Source organism: Desmodus rotundus, chromosome 3 (assembly GCF_022682495.2).
Source record: "Desmodus rotundus isolate HL8 chromosome 3, HLdesRot8A.1, whole genome shotgun sequence".
Classification (NCBI taxonomy): domain Eukaryota; kingdom Metazoa; phylum Chordata; class Mammalia; order Chiroptera; family Phyllostomidae; genus Desmodus; species Desmodus rotundus.
Genome location: NC_071389.1, coordinates 167607160 through 167629531, shown reverse-complemented (window position 1 = coordinate 167629531; position 22372 = coordinate 167607160). Strand labels below are relative to the sequence as shown.

General features: G+C 45.3%; 1 protein-coding gene across 1 annotated transcript; it reads right to left on the bottom strand.

The window, feature by feature from the left end:
* Window positions 1-11010: 11010 nt before the first annotated feature.
* On the bottom strand, window positions 11011-15721 carry BHLHE41 (basic helix-loop-helix family member e41). The gene is made up of 5 exons (XM_053921709.1): window positions 15357-15721; window positions 15157-15220; window positions 14722-14829; window positions 14272-14383; window positions 11011-13776 (listed from the first exon to the last, which is right to left on the bottom strand). Exons 1-5 carry the CDS (start codon window positions 15416-15418, stop codon window positions 12707-12709), a joined length of 1416 nt encoding a protein of 471 aa, XP_053777684.1. The 5' UTR covers window positions 15419-15721; the 3' UTR covers window positions 11011-12706.
* Between the last annotated feature and the right edge of the window lie 6651 nt (window positions 15722-22372).

Genomic DNA, 22372 nt, shown 5'->3' with positions numbered 1-22372 from the left:
GCAGAGGGCGGAGGGGAGGCTGGAGGTGGTGCCAACAGGAGTAGCGATGGCATTTGGTGTCCAGGTGTGAGAGACACAGTTAATTACAATACAGTGTGAAGAGTCCTAGTGTGACAGGATAATTTATTGGGACATCAATCTGTATCTGTTCTCATTGCATTTTCCCCTCCACCCACTTTCAAGAGCTTCAGGCCTACCTGCATCAGTGAAGTTTTGGGTTAAATGCTTGAAGGAAACCTCCTGTCAGGACTTGATTTTCTCCTTTTTAAAGTAGAGGTCTCAAAGTGGCCTTTCCAAGCTGGCTTACAGATATGCTTCATTTGTAGTGAATAATGTTTTGAAGTTTCAAAAAATAGTTGCCAACATTTTCAAAGTAGATTTTGCATTAGAATCTAGATTTCAGCCTCTCCTGGAAAAATCAGATGACCTGGTAATCCTGGGCTACATATTCACCTGGCTAGTTAGTTGGAGCTGAGTAACGTCTGGCCCTTTTAAGGAGTCACAACCGCCAGTTCACTGTGGTCCTCACTGTTCTCTGTGATCTCACACTTAGCCCAAATCATTCATTTAGGTTAACTGCCTGGTCCCTGTAACCTTCTCTAACGTTGGAGAATGTGTTAAAAGAAAAGAATAGAGAGAAGGAATAAGTCAGTGGGTCACACACAGGTCTGAAGTTCCTTGGGTGTGGCAAAAGCCCAGAGAGGAATGGGGACCCGATGCCCCTAAGGCTGCATCTTCCAGCCTCATCAAGACTCCCACCCAGAAAGCAGTAGAGAAGGCAGGAGAGCAAGCAGCAGGCTTGGGCACTGACAATTATCTGGGACAATCTAGAATGAAGGCGTCCTTTCCTTGCTCTCCTGGCATCCCAGGTCCTTGGGAAATCCTAAAGGGGGCTAGAGTGGGAGAGTCTACAGTGGTTGAGATTATTTTCCACCAGCCCTTGGGGAGGAAGCTTGAAAGTAGACTTAATGAGAGAAAATGAGGACACACATCACTTCTTGCTCATGAACATTTCTGGAATAAAATTTTAAACACCCGAGTGGAGAGTTACAGGAAGGGCTCACAGAACACAAAGCAAAGAAGTAAGTGAGGTTAAGTTTTGACTAAGATAGACTTGGAAGTTTTTGCAGAGCAGATGTAATTTGAGCTGAGTTTCGTAGGATGAGTAGGAGGCCTCCAAAAGGAGTCATTCCATCCGAAGACAAACATTTGAGAGTGCAAAGCATATTCAGGAAGCTGCGGAAGTTCAGTGCAAACAGGGCATTAGATGCCCATCTTCCGGTTGGAGGACTTAGGGAAAGGGAGAGAGTGGAAGGAAGGTGACACTAGAAGGGAAGGTTTAAGCCTCATGCCTTCTTCATGTAATGGGGAGTCTATTTTTTAGTATACTATCGGTGTTTAGAAAGTTAATTGTGCCCGTGGTGTGGCCAACACATGAGAAGACAAAGACTGAAAAAAGGCGACTTAGCAGGTTCTTAACAGTAATTCAGGTGAGAGATGATACAGCTTGGAACTATGACAATGACTACGGGAATGAAGAGGAGGGCTTGGATTTCAACACCCATGGATTGAGTGCTTACTGTGTACCAGGCATTGTACTATGCGCTGAGGATACACTGCTAAATAGATCCTGGTTCTTGCCTTGAAGAAAACCATTGACTGAGGGCAAAGTTTACTAAACTTGGCAGAGCCAGCAAAGAGCTGAAGCATCGGGCATCGCAGGCCTTAGTTACATGTGTTGTGTGTTGCATCATGGGACACATTCAGAAGGTCCCACTCAGTTCTACACAGATTCAGGAGCCATATGGCAACTGAGATGCAACCTGCTTTGAAACTCACTTCTTCTACAAGGCTACTGCAGCTTGTTCTTTCTGACTCAGGGGGTGGGGAATGATCAAAGTCTTCCTTAATTGTAAATTTTAGAGAAGGTACTTCAGTTAAACAATTTTTTTTAATGATTTTATTTATTTATTTTTAGAGAGTGGAAGGGAACAAGAAAAAGAGGGAGAGAAACATCAAAGTGTGATTACCTCTTATACGCCCCTAACTGGGGACCTGGCCCCCCCAGCCCAGGCATGTGCCCTGACTGGGAATCGAATTCATGATCTGTTGATTCACAGGCCGGCACTCAAACCACTGGGCCACATCAGCCAGGGTGTAACAACTTTTAAACATAAGTTGTAATTATTTGGACTGTTCGGGGAACTCTATTAATGCTTAAGTACCGTATCTACAATTTTATTGTAACAATAAAATTCATTCAGTTTCCAGATCACTCTAAGTCTCCTCCCATCTGCAGCTATGGGAAGTTAACTGCCTTTGACTCCTTACCACGATTGACATCTCTGTCTCCCCTAGCACCTGGAACACAGCAGGTGCTCCGTGTTGAGGAAATAGATTCATAATATGGAAGGGGATGCTTGAGAGGTTGTGTGCTGTTGTTGCTGGTGAGGTAATCAAGCTGAAGTGCTTGCCGCAGATACTCACTTATGCATCCAGCTAATATTTATTGATAATTGATACATTTATTTATAAAAGGCAAATAAATGCTTATTTATTTATTTATTGCCAGGTTCAATTCTTAACATTGGACAAACAACAATGCATGAAACAAAGTCTCTGTTCATCCTAGCGAAAGAGACAAGCAATAAACAAATTATTTATATGTATGTGTATACATATACATCAGTACACACAGTGTCAGTGAAACCTGCTATGAAGAAAAACAAAACCAAGTAAAAATAAAGAATGATGACACAGGAGCTATTTTACGTATTGCCTATGGGCTGCTCAGGGAGGGCTTCCTTGAAGAAGTGGCATTTGAGCAGAAACCTAAAAAAAGGTTTGGGGCTTGGGGGATTGGAATCAGCTCTCCAGACATCTGGGGGTTGAGTGTTGCAGACAGCTGAATGAGCAAGTATAACTATTCTGGGAAAGGATCAAGCCTCTCCTATTAGAAGGCCAACAAGCAGGGAGGCTAGCTGACTCCAAAGAGGTGAGGGAAGGGGAGAGGGGAAAAGAGATGGGGTGTGGCAACTGATGGGAATGGAGATTCAGCCCTTTTACCTAGCATTCTTTATATACACCAGTTGAAAAAATCCAGTGCAGAGGGATAGGATCACTAGTTGACAGAAATAACTGGTTGGCAAATGCCTGGGAACTTCTGGGGTGTTATTACAAGTTTTGAACACCCTGATGGGTGATGAATTTGTATGGGTCACTGCTGTATCCCCAATGCCTGGCACATAGTAAGAGCTCAATATATATTTGTTGAGTGAATGTTTAAAGTCTAGTTTTGATTTTTCCACTTTCAGAATATTATTAATAGCTAAGCTGTCTCATGCAAACAGCCTAATGTTAGGGACGTAGGGAGTGTTATTCAAACTCAATCATAGGACAGTGATACATATGCACACATATCATTAAAAGGCAAACAAAAAAGTGAATTTGTCTTGTGTTTTGTGGATATCTGTTAGCTTATAAGCAGTCTGTCTCCACGGTGGCACTCACTGTGCCCTTTAGACTGGGGACTTTACAACCACTCCATGTTAGCAAATTCTGGCACCTGACCTGTATAAATATTACTGGTAATGCCCTGGATCACTTTCCATCACATGACCAAAACCGTATGTGCAGGGGCGTTGTAGTGCTTCCCTTACTTTTGTTACATGGCTGGGTATACTCAGTTATCTTAAGTGCATCATGAACTCCAAATTCCATCTATTCATTTCAGATGGTTTATAAACATGCACATTTCCGGAAGTGGCCCAAAATTTTTTTTAAAAAAGTGATCACTTCAAAAACTTTCTGTAACGCTTGATCACTTTTTTTCCTGAAAGAAGGGGTTTGCAAATATTTTTTGAAAACATAACTTTAAAAAATCCATCCCTCAAGCCCGACTATTTTTTTCACTTTATTGCACCATGCAGAATCCATTAGTGCCATAAAATCATTTCTTTTTTTTACAGCTTGCACAGAAAGTCCCAATATATTGTATTGCAATTAAATAAATTCCCTAGTGCATAATTAGTGGGAATTGAAGTTGCAAAACTGAGACCAAAGAAAGATGCAATGCCTCCACCATCCTGTATTTCAACCTCTTTTGCCCAGATCTCTGCTCTTGCACAGTCTCCCCACCTCCTCCCACAGCCGGGGGTTTCTCCAGCAAGTGGTCCAGGGACTTAGACAGCCCCGGGTCTGGCCCGCATCCTGGAGCCGCGGGTGTATCACAGCCTGGCAGCCCCCTCCCGGCCAAGGCTGGCCCAGGCTGGGAGCAGTTCCCGCCCCAAGGCCCGCCCCGGACGGCTGTCGACCTTCCTCTAACCCGCGCCCCAGAGGGCTGCTCAGAAACTGCTGTGTCAGACTGGTTCGAGGAGTCCCAAGTCAGAGCCAGCTTTAATTCGGGAGGAATGACTATCCGGGGCCGGCCCGCCAAGGCGCAGAGGCAGGGTGTGGCGCAGCTGTCCAGAGGGCGCGTCCTCGCCCCCGCCCGGCCGCCTGGCCACCCCGACCTCAGCTCTCCCACCTTCAACTTGGCTGCCCTGCCTCCCTACAGCCCGCTCCTCCCTTCCTCCATCCTTCCCCCCTCCACCCCAACGCCCGCGCCCAGCGGGCGCGGGGGCCAGCGCGCAGGCGCGTTAGGCCGGTAGCCGGCACCTCCTCGCCCCCGCCCCGCCCCCTCTCACGTGCAGCGTAGCGTGCGCCCCAGCATGTGCGGCCGCACGTGACGGCGCCGCGTCCGGTTTTGGCTCGCTCACCCGACGCGGCTGTACTTTGAACTCCACTGTGAGAGGGGGAAGTGGGGGGAGGGAGGAAGGGAAGCCGGGAGGGGAAGGGACTGCAGGGGGCGGCCAGCCTCCCCGAGAATGATATCATGGGTTGATTTATCACCAGGCAACCCAAGAATGCGTCTCTCCTTCCAATCCCAGCGCTCCTTGAAGGGCCCAAAGCTGACGGCATTATGCCCCCTGCTTTAATTCCCCCACCGCGCGGTGCTGCAAGTGCGATTTAAGGAGCGAGAGGCGGTTTACCAGTTTTTAAATAAGTAGGCTTCATACACATCGCTCAGAAGTGGAGCCTTTCTCACGCCCACGCGTGTCTGCAGATCTCTCAAGGGGCGCTGGCATATTGTCATATTTCTTCACCTGTTTGGTCATATGCGGATCACACGGCTAAGGTCTAGCTTTGCACATGAGCCCGTTCAAAATGATGTATTTAAAAACCAAGCCCTGCTTAAGGGATCATAGAAACAGCAGTCGGCTTCTTTAAAATGTCATTTTATAGAGACTTTTCTTACTACTCTGTGTAACAGATCTTTAGGAATTGGATCCAGGCTGAAGTTGCTATTAAAACTAATTTTCAGAACACAGCGTGGAACTTGTAAAGCTGCAATATGGAAGCAAAGTTTAGTAAAGAGTTAGGTGGCAGACACTCAAACTTCCGTTGTGAAGCATTTGATATTCTATGTATACACATGTGCATACCCCTATGTAAAAGGCCTCAAAATGAACTGCAGCTACATTTACAACACCCCAAAAATATTCCATATAAAAGCTGCAACAAATCGCCCTCTTTCCTACTTCTTCAATTCTACAGATCCCCTCTGTCCAGCTTCATAACTTGCTTTGAACTCTTGTCTAACGGCGAACCTTTGGAGTTCCGCAGGAACCACGTAGCTGGGAGGGCTAGAGCCAGAGGTAGAGAGCTCCCCAGATGTTGTGGGGCCTTCGAAACCGAGGAAGGCACATTTCTGAATGTCTCCAAATTGAGGAAACGGTACAATTGTATGGTTCTTTGTACGGGGCCGTAGAATTATTTCCCCAGAATTTCTCTATCATAGTTATTGCATGTTCTGAGCCAGCAGTCCCCACCCATTTTGGCACCAGGGACCAGTTTCTTGGAAGACAATCTTTCCATGGGCGGTGGGGGGATGGTTTCGGGATGATTCAAGCACATTACGTTCGAGCTCACCTCCTGCTGTGCGGCCGCAGGAACTTGTATACACATGTGCATGCCCCTTTTACATAGGGACATGCCCCTTTTACATAGGGGCGTGCACACGTGTATACATAGAATATCAAATGCTTCACATCGGAAGTTTGAGTGTCTGCCACCTCACTCTACTAAACTTTGCTTCCATGTTGCAGCTTTACAAGTTCCAGCTTCCTAATAGGCCCTGATTGGTACCTGTCCTCCGCCTGGAGGTTGGAGACCCCTGCTGTAAGCCATCATTTAGAAAGGCTATTACCTTGATAATCCTTCCTTCTCCACCAACAAAGTATACTTTGCCCCTCAGGCCCTCGCTAAGGTCCTATGGGCTAGCTGAACTCATTCCACGAGAAAACCTCAGCCTGTCTCCTCCTCATGACTACTACTGTGGGGTAATAGTATGAAGAGCAGTGGACTCAGAACCAAAAAATCTGGTTCCAGTCCTGGTTCTGCTACTTACTGAGCTTTGTGACCTTCAGCTAGTTGCTTGCCCCAGCTTCTTCCAATAGGTTTTAAAAAACAGAACTTCAGATTCCTTCCTTCTTTCTCTCGTTCTAGGATCTCTCTCCATCTCTCTCTTGCTCTCTCCTCCCCACCCTCACCTTCTCTGTAGGTAGTGAGTGCAAAACATGGATCATCATGTTTTTCCCCTTGTAGAAGGGAAAGTCCCCCTTAGTTCCTTTTGTAAGACAGATGGATAGATGAGGTGAGACAGAGTGGCCTTTGAGATACTGGGTTTTGATTTTCTCCTCCTACTGCATTAGATATTATCACGCTACGAACGCTATATTCTTTGCAGTAGGAAATACCATGACCTCTTAGTTTCAGTTTATAGTTCAGATAGATCCTCAGGAGAAGATGATGGTGAGCGCCGGTATGACAGTTAAGTTCTAAAGACTGAAAAATTAGGTAATCCTTGCTTAGACCTCAAGTTAAATATAATCAACTAAACTGTCCCGGTTCTTAGAAAAGGGGCAGAGTGTGCCAGAGCCTTCTCCTTGGAAAGAGCCCCATGGATTCACTCACCTGTTTATTCTATGGAACCCAGCTACTTCTCAAGGCCTTCTCTGGTCCACCCAGATGAAACAGCAACCCTCACTCCCACTGTGTTCACCCCTGCATAAGCACTTAGCCTGTTTCTTTATAATCCATTTTAGTGTGGGTCTGTCAACCTCAATTAGATGTTGAGATCCTCCGAGATTATTTATCTTTGATTCTTCAACTCTTACCACAGCAGAACTCTTATAGTAGGACCAAAACAAATATCTGTATACCACACCCACTATTTACTGAATTTACAAACTCAAGGAGAGGACTGCGTTGCAATCAGGGGGAGTCCGAAACCTCTCACTGGATGCTTGCCAGTGAGTGTGTCTAAATTCAGAGGCAGCATCTGGGCCTACATATCCTCCCTGCCAGTTTGCCAAAATCCTTTGGCTGGACCTGTCAACCAAGATGTCCAAAACCCAAAGGTGGAGATTACGAGCAGAAGCTGGGGCCGGGGTCCTCCATCCTCCGTGAATCAAAGGGCCAAATATCATTAACGATTCTTGGTCCATGATTCCCATCAACCTGAAAGAAGTGTTCATCAAATCAAATAATTTGTTTCTGGAATAGAAATTTATTTCGTGATTAGTTGTGTAATAAACCACGAACGAGCAAGCTGCTTTTTTATGTAATAAATGATCAAACATATATAAAGTATTTGAATGCTTTTGCATAGTGTTGTGATATGGAACATTGCTAAGAATGTGAGTGTTAAAAGGAACGAAGGATAAAACGTTGGGAGGAGAAACCTGTCACTGATTCTACAAGCTCACACAATTTAGAGATGTGCCCAACAGGTGCTCTGTTAGAGCCTATGTATTCTAATTTTAGACACATTTGAAATGGGTATAGTTTTGGTTAAATGGTTTCTCAGGCCACAGTAAGAGGTAAAGTGGCAAATTAGGTAAGAGTTAGAGGCAGGCTCTGACATATCAAGAAGTGACAGCTGGCAGCCTGACGGTGAGTAAAGACTGAAAAACCTATAAAAAGCAGATAGGAGAACTCAAAAAGAATTTAACGCAGGTGTCAATATTCCCAGGTGACATGCATAGTACAAAAGTGATGTTTATGATGATGACTCTGAATTACTGAGAAAGGGTAATTATGAATAGGGTGTTTTTTTCCTAAGATGTGTAACCTATTTCAATAGGCTTTCCACTAAAATAAGAAAAAATAAAGATAAACAATGTTGGCGCTTGAACACAGAAAGTTCAGTGTTCTGAACCAGTGCTTCATGGGGCACAATCATTCCCTGAGGCCAGATAAATTAGGCATCGCTGAAATGAGAATTTTTAAATACCAACTTTTAAAAAGGCACAGTTGTACATTTGCTTGGAGTTTTCAGTGTGAATCCACTGAACAAGTTCAAGAAACCCAATTTTTTTTTTACCAGAATACCAGAAATATTTATTCTTCCCTCTACATTTGGTCTTTTTTTAAATTTTTATTGTTATTCAATTACAATTGTATGTCTTTTCTCCCCATCCCTCCCCCCCACCCGAGCCGAACCCACCTCCCTCCCCCACCTCCACCCTCCCCCTTGGTTTTGTCCATGTGTCCTTTATAGTAGTTCCTGTAATCCCCTCTTCCCACTGTCCCCCCCCCCCCGGCTATTGTTAGATTGTTCTTAACTTCAATGTCTCTGGTTATATTTTGTTTGCTTTTTTCTTCTATTGATTATGTTCCAGTTAAAGGTGAGATCATATGGTATTTGTCCCTCACCGCCTGGCTTATTTCACTTAGCATAATGCTCTCCAGTTTCATCCATGCTGTTGCAAAGGGTATAAGCTCCTTCTTTCTCTCTGCTGCGTAGAATTCCATTGTGTAAATGTACCATAGTTTTTGGATCCACTCATTTGGTGATGGGCACTTAGGTTGCTTCCAGTACTTGGCTATTGTAAATTGTGCTGCTATGAACACTGGGGTGCACAGGTTCTTGTGGATTGGTGAAGAAACCCAATTTTAAGACAAATGTCCAACTCCTTTCTAGGGGCATATTTTTATAGTACATGCTGCACATTTTTTTTTAGGATAAATCCTATCTTAATCAGAAAATATGTGGTAATTTTCCATGACAAGCCCCTATTAAAAAACTGGAACCTTTATTGGACTTTAGCATGCACTGTATGTCCATTTTGAACTTAATTAAAACAACACAGAATAACGGGTGGACCTAAATATATTGATCTGAGAGGTCAACAGATTTTTTTGTGTGTGATGAAACACATCAGATTACTATCTGAAGCAAAATACTATTGTCACAATACTACAGCCAGCTTTTGGTGTTGTAACAGTCTTCATTCATTCATGAAGCCTGTTCAATTCTATCCAGAGTAAAAGGCTTTTTAGTCTGTTTGCCCAGCCATGCCTTCCTAGAATCTCAATTGCCAATCACCTCCCGTGGAGAAGTTCAGAATGACCTGTGACATAGAAACAGGCTGGGGCTTCTTTTACTTATATTTGAACAAATCTCAGGTGATGGGCCATAACCAAAGCTATGGCCTGTGTTGTCGGCAATAGAGAACTAAGTGACAAATAGTTTTCAAAATGATAGAAACTAAAACTCCAGTTACACTTCAAAGAGCTATTAAATTGTAGTTTCTAGTGCCTTAAAAATATGCTTAGCTTTTCTGAGGAAAAAGCCCACTTATCAGTTCAATATAAAGTCTGCTGAGAAACATGTAAAATTGATTGGTATAATACTGTATGTAAAATGCACTGTTGACTGGAGATTGATGTTTGTCTTAAATTGAAAAATCATATGTACTACAAAGAATCTTGGCTAAAATTTCACCACTGCAGGTATAGAACCCTCCTTAGCAACTTGTGATTCCAGTCTTTTATTAAAATAAATCAATGACCAAAACAAAAGTTTTCAGGTACAATATTATTTTGTGATTCTGTCCTAACTTTATCTTACTACTGTGTCAATATATAGGCATTTGGATTAAACTAACCTATAAAACCTGGTTCAACCCTAAGTTTCTTCATTATGCCAAAATTACACAAATGCTAGGACATTTTATTATCCTCTGATTTCCAATGTTAGTTTTTATTTCCTTTGCTCCTGTGGTCTGTTCGTGACATTTCATGAGCACTGCCCAAACTCAGTTTACTTGGTTCACAAGGCACGCAGCAGTGGGGAGTGGCTCTCAGCCAGGGGTTGCAAACCATCTGGCCTCTGATGCAGACCTGCCCCAGGTAGGTGTGTGACCTAGGGGGGACATTTGAGAGCTCTGGGCTTCATTTCCCTCCTATTATAAAATGCAGGGGCTGGTCAAGTCAATTTCTGAGGTTCCTTCTGGCTCCACTTTCTTTGGCAGTTCTGTCCCCATAAAAACAGCAGAGGGAGCACTTTTTCGGTATCTTATAAATGTTGACTATCATTTCAACATCTTTCAAAATTGGGGGGTTTGTGAAGAACATTATTGAACTAAAAATTGACATTCCTTCACACAGTTTGAGTCAAATCACAAATTTGATTATAAATTTGGTAATTCTAGAATCATTTGTTCTTCCAATTCCATGATGAAGTTCCATCAAGAGAATTATTTTGTAAAGGTTTAGGAGCTAAAATATACTGAGAAATTTAGCTCCCCCTGTGTGATAGCATATTTACACTGGACCCAGTAAAAGAGAAACACACCAGATTTCACAACAGAGGCTATCTGGTATCAAAGATGAAAAGTGAAAGAAATTCATCGATCATAAAAACATTAGCAAATTGGGTCTAACATAAACAAACCACCGAAATGATTGGTAGTTTTTTTCTTTTGCACTTTTCATGAAGATACATTGAGAACAAGCAGGTAGACACAGCCAGAGCCTGTTGACCTGCAAGAGAACAGGAATGTGTGATAAACCAATGACCAAGTTGAATATCTGAGAACCTGAACGACTTTTATCCCTATATTCATAGACATTTTAAAGTTCACCAAACATCCATCATGTCTTTTTAATTATTAGACAATCTCATATTGTATATTAAAGTTTTTATTCCTTGGTAAGAATTTTAAGATCACAAAATAGTGTGGCAATATTTAGGTAATAGAATTTATGGAGTGCTGAAAATACTAGAATATAAAGATATCTTCTAGTTTATCTTCGCAAACTAAACTTTTCTAAACCAGCTGGTTTCTTGCAGACAGTATTTATTTTTTTTAAATAATTTAAGACAGCATAAGCTTGTACCAAGCATAAGCATTGTAACAAAAGTGCAACTTTTCAGCAAATCCTCCCCAATATTTTAACTCAAAATATCATTAGCACATATTTTCTCCCTACAAAAATAGCATGTCAGACATCATTAATTGGATGTATTAACAACTATGTACATAAAGAGCCACCTTGTAGGCTAAAAGTTTAACGTTGTTTAAACACAGCGTTTGAGGCAAACAGTAGCAACAGCAGCAGCAAATGCACCAAACTGACTAAAAGACCCAGATATTTTCTTCACTCGTAGACTGTTGTGTCTCACCCCTTACATAACATTCAAGTGAGATTTCTCACAGTGCTACCTTGGCAACAAACTAAAAATATCTAGACAAGGTCTTGGTTTAAGCCTTATTAAAAAAGCTTTCTTTGTGATTATCTGGTATCTGGTTTGGTCTCCAGAAAATACACAGACTTGGAGATAGGAAGGCTTCACGGGGCTTCATTCCAATCTTTACAGCATTTCCAATCAAAATCGACTATTTTAATGTTTTCCTCTACATTTGTGATTTAACAGAATATAGCACAAATCATTTTGGACTTTTTTTTTCTTTTTGTTTTTAAGTTCAGTGCACTTTTTTTTTTACAGCAAGATTATAAAAACTTAGGAACATACGGATTAAATAATGGCAAGGTGGGAATAGATGCTCTCTATATGCGTGCGTGTGTGTGTGTGTGTATATATATATATATATATATATATAATTAAGATGAGTCAATTGATTCATGGTCAATTCCTTAAAGTGCCAGCAAATGTACGAAGAATGATTCTGGCCTTCCTCACTCATCTAGTTCCCTGACTTTGTTCTGACAGTGGCCCAACTCGGAGTCTCTTTCAACAAGTGCAAGTTACTAAGGAATACCATTCAAACCACTTCAGAATAGGTTGCAACAATGTGAGCGCCTGCATTCTCTCCTCTTCCTCTTTGAAAAACGTCTTTTTAAAAAGCTGAACATTACAAAATACTGAAGAGTAAATTCAGCTATGAAAGATCATTCTGTTTGTGGAAAGCATCCTGAAGCAGCAGGACAGCTTTGAGTCACTGACATAACTCTGCTGTTCAGTGTCAACTCCTCGGCCACCTTTCCCCGACCCTGGTTCCCTCGGCTCACCCACAGAGCATACCCTTCTTACTTTCTCGAGAATTGGGTTCTATATTTTAATAGATAATGGAACGCACCCTAAAGGAAGGCAAAACTTATTTGGGGGAGTTCTTTGAAAAAAACGACTATCTAGCGCAGAGGTTCTTTTATAACTGGCGTGTGGAGGGTGGGGTGTTGAAAGATGAGCAAAACAGGAACTCCAAATGTACACAAAACACCTGTTTTGTTTTGTTTTTTTAAAGCCTGGCGTGCATCTATTACACTTCCTCCCTTAAAAATGTTAAGGGTGTTTTAACTTATTAATATTATTACTCCGCGGGAATTCTCGTCCCTTCTAAGAAAGGAGCGCAAGGATTCAGGGGGTTTCCTTTCCTGGCTGCGAGGGATCTTCCTGAGCAGAACTCTCCGGGTTCCCGTGCTCGCGGGGACCCGCGAAGGGCAGGTGGGTGCGGCCGTGCGGGTGTGGGGCGTGCAGCGCTCCAGGGGGCGCCACCTCGTGCTGCCGGAGGGTCGCGCTGGCGGCGCCCGCCTTCTCCGGAGGGGGCGACAACACGGAGGACAGGCAGGGGAAGGCGGCGGCGGCAGCAGCGGCGGCAGCAGCGGCCGCGGCGGCTGCCGGGGCGTGGATGCCGGGGTACAGCAGTGGGAACGGGGCGGCGGCCGCCGCGGGGTACAGGTACTTCTCCAGGCCGTTCTTGTCCAGGAAAGGCTGCATGTAGGCGGCGGCCGCCGAAGGCGACAGGAAGTAGAATGGAAGGCAGAAGGGAGCCGCTGCAGCCCCGGACTGCGCAAAGGGCGCGCCCCCGCCTCCGCCGAACGCCACCAGCGAGCTGAGCAGGGCGGCGTCGGGTCTCAGTAGCGCGGCCGCGGGGTCGGGCCCCAGGAGCGCGGCCGCTGCCGCCGCCGCACCGCCCCCCGAATCCAGCTTCATCCTCTTGGGCGCCGGCGAGTCCTCCCCGGGGGGCTCCTGCTTGATGGTGACGCGGCTCGCCCCCGCGCCTTTGCCCTTCTCGCGGTCCGGCCGGGCCTCGGCCTCGCCTCCGTAGCCGCTGTCGGTGTCCGTGTCGTTCTCGCCGGCGAGCTCCGCGCTGGGCTGAGTCCGCTGGATGACCGGCACACAGTGAGCGAGGGGCTCCAGTTTTTGCCCAGTGCGCTCGAGGCAGGGGGCGGCCTTGGACCCGGCGGGGGTCGAGGGCGCGCCGGTGCCTTTGCTCTGGGGTACCTGTTGAGTCAACAGCTGGGGGGTGGGCAAGAACTGGGTGGCGACGGCATGCAAGTGGTTGATCAGCTGGACACACCGCGGCTCCCTGGGCGTCCAGCTCTCAAACCGGGAGAGGTATTGCAAGACTTCTTTGGCGCATGTTTGAAATCCCGAGTGGAACGCATCCAAGTCGGACTGAATGGGCGATTTCAGAGATCGCTCCCCTAGGATGAGGAGAGGGGGGGTGGTGTGGGGGACAGAGGAATGGAGGCAAGAAGAAAAAACACCCTACGTTAAAACATCTGCTTGTCACGTGGGCCCCGCACTGACTAAAGTGATCTTGGTTTTTCCTCTGTATTCGAGAGAGATAATCCACCGGTTGCGGGGGGCTGGGTGGGGGGAGGTTCGGGGGTGGGGAGAGGATGGAGGGCGCTCTACTCCCAGCTGAAAAACCAAAGTGGAGAGGGTGCAACCGCCACGTAAAAAAAAAAAAAAAAAAAAAAAAAAAAATCTAATTCCTCTGAGTTCTGCTGAAAGCCTCTAGGATGCTTCAGGAAATGGGCACTTTCCAATGAAGGGAAAGTATAAGCAATTTCACAAATGAGGGTGAGCCGGTAGGCACACGGAAGGAGATGGGGGTGGAGAGAAAGTCCTAACACTGCTCCTCTGTGGGCTGCCCAGCTTCATCAGGGTGGACTGGCCTCCTTGAACTGACTTACCATTCTGTAAAGCAATTATCTTCTGATGCTGCTGCTCAGTTAAGGCTGTTAAAGCTTTTAAGTGTTTCAAAGTTAATTCCAACACTACCGCTTTCTCCAGATGCCCCAGAGTCTGCATTGGTGCAAAAGAGAATGGGGCACTTGGTTACTTAAAAACATACATTTGGCTTGATTGGCTCTCCCTTCTGCACAGTAACTTAAGCAAACACTTTGAAAGAAGTACTATTCCTATACTCCTTAAGCTTTCCACAAGACGGGTTATAAATGATTTTTTGCCTTCAGCTGTGAGCACCTACTTCTGAGTTTGTGGGAAACTCTACAGTAGAGTCTACACTGCATCACAAGTTGTAAGGCATCTGATATTTACATTTATTCTTATATCTCTGGGAGTAGCACCAGGCTATTAACACGCCCTTGGAGAGCAGCAAAGAAGGAAAATGTGCATCTTACTGTCAACTTCAGATGTTCAGGCAGTAAATCTTTCAGCTGAGCAATGCATTCATTAATTCGGTCTCTTCTTTTCTTTTCTATTAATCTATGCGGTAATTTATAGGTATCCTTAATATAGGAGAGTCATGGAAGAGAGAAAACAAGATAAACATTCATTTACTGGGCATAACAATATCCCCCAACCCCCCAAAGCACATACTATGTGATAAAACTATGCCCAAGAAACCTTCTTCCTCTGGACTATTCTGAAATGCAATTTAAATTCAGGTATGATGTTTAATCTCCCCCTGAGAGTATCCAGCAAGCCACTTAAAATTCACAGTCGGGGAAGCTCAAGGGCTGGAATATATTTGCGGGCAGAGCTTCACTGTGTAATCAATGGCCCTAATTAACTACCCAGGCAGGTTAAGGGGAACATCGGAAACTTGCTCTTACCTTGCTATCGTCTCGCTTCATGCTCCTTTTGGGTTTACACATATACAAAGAGGAATAGTCCAGTCTGCAAAACAGAAATCAGCATCAGGCACCCATTCGGGAGGAGCTCTGCCCTCGCCCGCTCCATACCACTTTCTTGAGAAGAAAAAAGAAAAATCAAACAGCCCAGATAGATATTCGTAAGGGTGCGTGCACCTTACCCTATAAAATCTCTATGTTCCAGTAACTGTCTCTCTTGCAAATGAGGAATTCCTTCGTCCATGTTCAACCGCTGTCCGTTTTCCCCTGTTTCAATTTTTGAGGGCTCTGTCCTATAATCTGTGGGACGGTAGCTTTGGGAGATCTTGAGGGGCTCTGTGCGTCTCCAGTCTCTCTCTGCCTCTTCAGCGCAGTGTTTAAAGTGTGAAGCAGTTGGTCGTTCCCTCTACCACCGCGCTCGCTCTCTCGCACACAGACGCACACACACGCACGCACAGTCGCGCCGGCCCCACTGCGCTGGTAGTTTGCTCTCACTCGGGGCAGTGTTTGGCCACAGGGCACGCGCGTCGCCGGCCAGACCAGCACCCAGCTCACGTGCGGAACGTACCATCCGCGGTCCAGCCCGGAGGGGGGCGGGGGAGGAGGGATCGGGCCAGGAGGGGGCGACAGAAGAAGGCTGCGAGGGAGAGCGAACGGCGGGAGGGGGCGGGGACACCTGATCAGGGCCACCGGAAAGGAAAAACAATTTCAGCCAAGCTATTCATCTTCCCAAAGACGATGCAGTCAGCTGGGGGATGGGGCGGGGGGGCGCCGGGGGTGCGGGGCAGCCAGGGCTTCCTGAGCCCAGAAATGTGACTCCGTCAGTCCGTCAGTCATTATGGTGCAGGAACGTGAACGTGTCTTTTTGCGTTTTCCACCGACTGTGCTGTTGGTTTGGACCAAAGAAAAGAGAAAGAGAATTCGCTGTGGGTAAACTTCAGTCCCAAAGGAAAATTTGGAGACTTGCTTGTCTCCTGCTCAGTGGCCTGGGGGGTCCCTTGGCCTTGGTAGGAGGTTGCCCCGGTGAGGGACAACTTGAAATCCTCTCCCAAAAAGATTTAAGCTAAATGAAAATGTCACTGGGTCATAATGTCGCAATTCAAGTGTCTTTTGGCGACAGTGTCCATGGGCCACCCAAACTTCCCATAGCAGCCAAAATTGCGGTGCTACTAATCACAGCAGCAGATGACGACGTTTGGGGCCTCCGGTGCTCCCGGAGGAACGCGGCGGGGAGGGAAGGGAAGGGGGTGGTGGCAAGAGAGGGGCTACCTCGGAGAATGCAGCATTATCCCTCGCCCGGTAAACTCCGAGGCGCCTCAGCGCCCGGGGTGGCGCTGCGTGCTTCCTCTCCCCACCACCCCCCTCGTGCGATAAGGGACGCCTGGAGTGTGCGGAGCCCACGTTTACTACCGCTGGCACCTCCAAAGCCTCTCTCCTTAATCCTGTCTGAAACGGGTACCAGCACAGGGCCAGCAACGTGATCCGACCTGCCGCTGCTGCCACATCACTGCGCGGGGGAACCCGTGAGCGCGCGCGCGGGCGCGCTCGCTCCCACTGCAGCCGCTGCGACCAGGGAGAGGAAGGAAGCGTGGGCCTCCGGGACTCTTGCTACCTTTTCCCCAGAGCCATCCCGGGAACGTGACTCACTGTTAGTGAGAGTTACCGGGAGGTACCCGGAGACACGCACTGACACCAGGCACAGCCAACGGCAAAAGGCCTTGGAGGCCAAGGGCAAGCCTATCCTGCCGGACTCCCAGGTCTCTGGCCCCGCTGCCGCTTCTTGGGTCTGCAAGAGTGGGATGGAGATGTATATGGGTAGATGTAAAACCAAAGTTCTTTCCTTCCTGCACCGAGTAAGATCAACATTCTCCTGGGTGATCCCCGAAACAGTCATTATTGCCAGGGGCACGTGAACCAAGGGGAGAAGTACGGGGAATGAACACGCACCGGGGCGCAGCACGGGTTGGGGCCGTCGTTACGTGTCGCCTCCACCCCCCGGCCCGCCCCGCCGGGCGGCGCGGGTTCCGGGGACGGATCTGGGTCGCTGGAAGCGGCGGCTGAGAGGTCACGTGTCTGCGGGAGTCGCGTCTCCGCCCCGGCCATCACGAGCCGCCCCGCAGCAGCGCGCGCTGCCGCAGTCTCCTGAGCCCGGGGCGGAGACGCGAGCCGCGTCTGGCTTCCTGACTCCGGCGGCTGCCCAGGCTCACCCCGGCGTGAGGAGACGCTCGAGGTCCATCCACTTCGTCTGTTTACAGGGCCCCTTACGGCCGCTCGACTTCCTCCAATAGGGGGACTTATTTTGCATCAAACTGACAATGTAATAATACTTAAAAGAAAAAGTATTTTTAAAATATTGATTTTATTTTAAACGTCAATCCAGCCAGCCTCTTTTCTTGTTTCCTAGGGATTGGGTGATGAATTCCTTTTGGTAAGGACAGTTTGGAGCCCAAAAAGCAGCGTATCCCTGCAAACTGTATCATTTTTGTCCTCTTGTTCTAAATTGACCAAAAAGAACCTGAGTGGTGGGGGTGGAGGGAAATGCCCTTAAGATGGATAATTTAAAAATTAAAATACCATCTTCCCTTAGAGGTTTATACATGTTTGGAGAAGGAAGAGGGTGCAAATATTTTCTCCGGAGCTAAATTTTCACTTGATGGCTAAAGTATTTGGTGAAAGTGCAATGAAGACTGGATCACTGCATCTGGGCCTTGTTGGGTAGAGCAGACAAGAGAGAAGGCAGACAGACATCTGATCAGGGCAACCTTAAGGACTAAGTCTGAGGCAGACTCTGAAGCAAGTTAAAATAGGAAAGATAAAGAAGCTTAGTATATCATGGATGTGTTAATTTTTGATGTAAATTTCCCATAATTTAAAAATACAGAGGCCTGTTGCTGCAAATGAAACTTTTTTTTTTTTTTTTTGCAAATGAAACTTTTAATGTTACCATTTCTATCTCCAATCCCCGGCATCAATTTTGTCCCGTTTTCCTACTTCTATATCCATCTTTTTTTCCTCTTCCACTCCTTTCCCTGATACCCCAGCTCAAGCTATAAATGGAGTCTTTTCTAATTTCAATGTTTTTTTTCTGATTTTCTAATTCTTAGTCCTCTTTTTCTCTTCTGCCTTTCTTTCTCAGATACACCTTTTTATTCTTGTCTCCCTTTTTCCTTTCATATTTGTCTTTTCCCTTATGTTCCTTTCCTGCTTTTCCCCATTAAAATAAATGTCCGCTGTTGCTCTTTCCCTGTAGATGTTTCCTCTTATTTGCTTTTTGTGTTTTAAAAAATCTTTCACCTTGTGACTCCCTGTTTATTCACTATCCTTAAACTTGAGCCCTACTCCTTTTCTTTCTCAAACTTATGCCTTCTGGAATGTCAGGCATAGTTTAATGCCTCCAAATTTCCCATTGCTTCAAGGAGGGCATAGCAATCGCTCACAATGCTATAGCATTTACAATCAGAGCACCAGACACTATCCTAAAAGCTTCCAATGCATTAGCTCATTAATCTTTTCCACAACCCTATAAGGTAGATACTATTATTGCCTCCATTCTACAGATGAGAAAATAGATACATAAGGAGATTACAAAATGTGCCCAAGATCCCAGAGCCACAATTTGAGTACTGACACTGGTCTATGCCCTTAACTATTACTCCTTGCTGTGAATAGTATAGGCCAAAGTCTAAATGTTAACCAGCTGTTTAAGGGGTGTTTTTTAAATTCACCGGAGTGTGAATGTGCACGTATGTTGTAACGCATTCTGTGTGCATGCCCGTGATTTGAAAGAGAGATGGGAAGGGAGAAACAGCATTGGGAAAGAAAAAGATACAAGTGAAAGAAAGATCACATTCTTTTGTCAGTGAGCGAGTCAGTCTCCATCTAGTTCCAAATTGATTGATTTAAACCCAAATATCCCAATTAATTGTTATCATTTCATATAGAAGGACAGATGGAAGTACAGCTTAGAAAAGGCTAATGGCGACCAGCTGGTCACCATTTTCCACTGAGCAAACCAAGCCAAACTCTAATGTGAAGGCTCAGGTTAGTAATAGGAAAAGTTCACCTGTGGTGAGGTTAGAAAAGGAAAAAAATTCCCCGGTCTCACAAAGGAACAGAAGACAGAATGCCCTCTTTGGTTGGGTATGTTTAAAAATAGGTTGAGTCTTATCTCTTTAGGAAGGTTTAATGCGGTCCTGCTGAAAGCCAAGGAGATACAAGATGAGCTCAAAGCCCCTTTGAGCCTCTAATTAAAGAATTTTGTGATGCCTTGCTTTCAATTAAAGATACCCATCTTTCTCCTTTTAATAGGTGAGGGGGAAGCAGCTTCCATTGCTTTTCTTTGGTGAAGTAGGGAAGTCATTACCTATAGAGACTCTAATGAAAGGGAACACTTATTCCAGTTCCCACCTCCCTCCCTTCACCCCACCTAAGTATTCTAAGCCCTACACTCATTATATTCACCTACTGACTTTGGAACGTCTTATCATGTTTGCTTGCAAAGTCTTGAATTTCCAACAGAAACAGAACTCTCCTGAGAGGATTAAAGTGTCCACAAAAAAGAAAGGTTTTCTGCCTCTTTAAGGTTCTGCAAGCCCTACCACTGTCCCAGAGCACCGAAGTGACCCGGGTGTTTTGGGACCTTGGATCTGATTCAAACTAACTGTGCATCCCTAATGGTCTTGAAGGCCGCAGATCCGATTAGGGGTGTAGAGCCTCCTGCCTGCGCTGCTGTGAATGTGCCCCATTAGACGGGCATATGCCTTTCTTAATCACCTCTGTTTGGTGTGGTGCACAAGAATTAAACATAATTTTCACCCAAAGAGGAATGTACCTCATTCTTCTTATAAAAATCTAAAAGAAAAAAATAGGATTGATGCTAAAATCAGGGTGGGGTGGGGGTGCAGGCTGAACAGAGTGGGTGGTAGATGAGGCCTGTGTGAAAGCTTCCCTTGGAATCCCTTCTCTGGGCATGCGCACGGCCCCCAGGGGAGAAAGGTTGGTGTCAGGCACACCACCGAAAGAAGGCCACCTCATAGAAGGATCTCAGGAGGAAGGGAAACCTCACTGCCACTCACTAGAAGCCAAATATGACTTTAAAATATTGATAAGCTCTTTGCTGAAGGTACTAGATTTAAAACCACAGAATGGAAGGTTGGGTTTTCCAGTTACATACTCAGACAATTAGCTGGGACCATACCAGTATCCTCATTTAATTTGTAAAAGAACTTAAGCCTTTCTGTAGACTAGCAATTTATGTATCTTTGTGGTTGCAACATATGCATGAATCACACTTTATATTTACGTAATGCTGCTCAAGAAGTTTATACACTTATTAGTGTTTGCAAAGCACCAAGGAGTAGGTAAAATTAAGTATAGGAAATAAATTTTACTGCTGAAATCATTGTGGGTTTGTATTTATGTATCACAAACACTCAGTTGGACAGTCCTGAATTTAACCTATGCTCAAAGTTCCTGGAGTTTTTATAAACAAAAGACAACTAGGAGAGAGCCAAGCCTAAGTCCACTACAGGAGAATTACTCTGGCTCTTCTCTCCCTGAGTATCTGCCTGATCCCCTCTGGTCCCCGTGTGCTTCTCATACTGATTGCGGGTGATCCAGAAAGAGACTGCAAAGTAGAGTGAGGGGTAGATGACAAATCCATAGGGATTTCCACAAAGTGGCTCCTACCTCTCTCTGAATTCTCCTGGACTAGCTGGATAGTGGGACCCAGAAAGGCTGCATAAAGAGGGGGTCTTCTAACTCCTGTGTTTCTCTCATTACTGCTGATGAAAAATCCTTAGAAAGTTTTCAGAGAGATTCATGTTTATGTACTGCGGAACACAAAGAGGAATAAGATGCGCTAAACAGCCTCTTACCTCACCTACTTGTTATGTGCATGGTCCTTGAATCAGTTTTCAGATGGTGCCCACTCAGTGCAGACAGCTATCTCTAACGGTTTGCTATTTTAAAAAGGCAACAAAAGCCCTGGCTGGTGTGGCTCAGTGGACTGACTGCCAGCAGGTGAACCAAAGGGTCGCTGGTTGATTCCCAGTTTAGGGCCCATGTCTGGGTTGCCGGCCAGGTTCCCCAGTAGGGGGCGTGCGAGAGGCAACCACACATTGATGTTTCCCTCTCTTCCTCCCTCCCCATCTCTAAAAATAAATAAATAAAATATTTAAAAAATAATAAAAAGGCAACAAAAAAGACTAGTTAAGGAAGATTTAACCTACACTTAGACTAATTGGTATAAATTTTGTTGGTTCAACAGTTAGCTTAAAACAAGAATTCATATATAATTACCAAGATAGATAGTAAGGTTCTGATATTAACTTAGTATCTTCATTCACAAAGGAAACTAATGGAAATCCAGGTTAGATGGATGTATCAATTCAGAACTGCATTTGAGTCAAAGTAACAGCAGCTTAATCATCTTAGGAATTTTTTTCCCCATCACATTAAGGAAGCCCAGAAGAAAGGAGTCCATAGGTAATGTGGGGTAATGATAGCAGCGTCAGTGTCCCAGACTTCTGGTTCTCTGCTTCACTCTGCACCAGCTTCCATCCATCCTCAAGGTTGTCTCATGGTCATAATACAGCTGCTGGAGCTCCTGCAGGGATGGATAGAAGGGTGCCTACTAGCCGAGCAAGTTCCCTATAAAGAGCTTTTCTTATAAGTTCCACCCAATGATATCTGATTGAATCTTATCTCCAATCCCATTACAAGGGGGCTAAGAATAGCATTTTCTAGCTGAGGCTCCCTCAACACTGTAGGGGTTCTTTCAGTAAAGTGGGCGCAGAGAATAGATGTTGGGTTGGCACGAGCCATCTTAGTGGTGGTCCCATGAAAGGGATTGCCTTGTTCAGGTCCTCTTTTTTTTTCATCACTGGGTCTTGTTTCTCTACTATGCCATATGTGTTGGCATTGTCCCTTTATTGTATGAGGGTATTTAATACCAATTTCAGAAAATGTTCAATCTTCCCATCTGCAATTGCACAAACTTAACTAACTCCTTAAGCACATGTTTTTTTAACATCTGTATTTTTTAAGTTTTAATAATTGCAGAAATCTGCTTAGGGAGGCAATTTAACAGGGTTTGCTCTTCTTCCTGTTGAATGCAAATTGCAACTGCACATCTTCTGGGAAATGATTGTCTTCCTTTTTATGTCACGGCATCTGTCCTCTGGTCGTTCTGTGTCTG

Bases quoted from the DNA above. Each gene is read 5' to 3' on its own strand.
- BHLHE41 (XM_053921709.1), bottom strand. From the start codon at position 15,418: ATGGACGAAGGAATTCCTCATTTGCAAGAGAGACAGTTACTGGAACAT. The intron at 15,221-15,356 runs GTAAGGTGCACG...TCTGTTTTGCAG, and splicing joins GAACATAGAGATTTTATAGG to ACTGGACTATTCCTCTTTGT. The intron at 14,830-15,156 runs GTAAGAGCAAGT...TCCTATATTAAG, and splicing joins TGAAGCGAGACGATAGCAAG to GATACCTATAAATTACCGCA.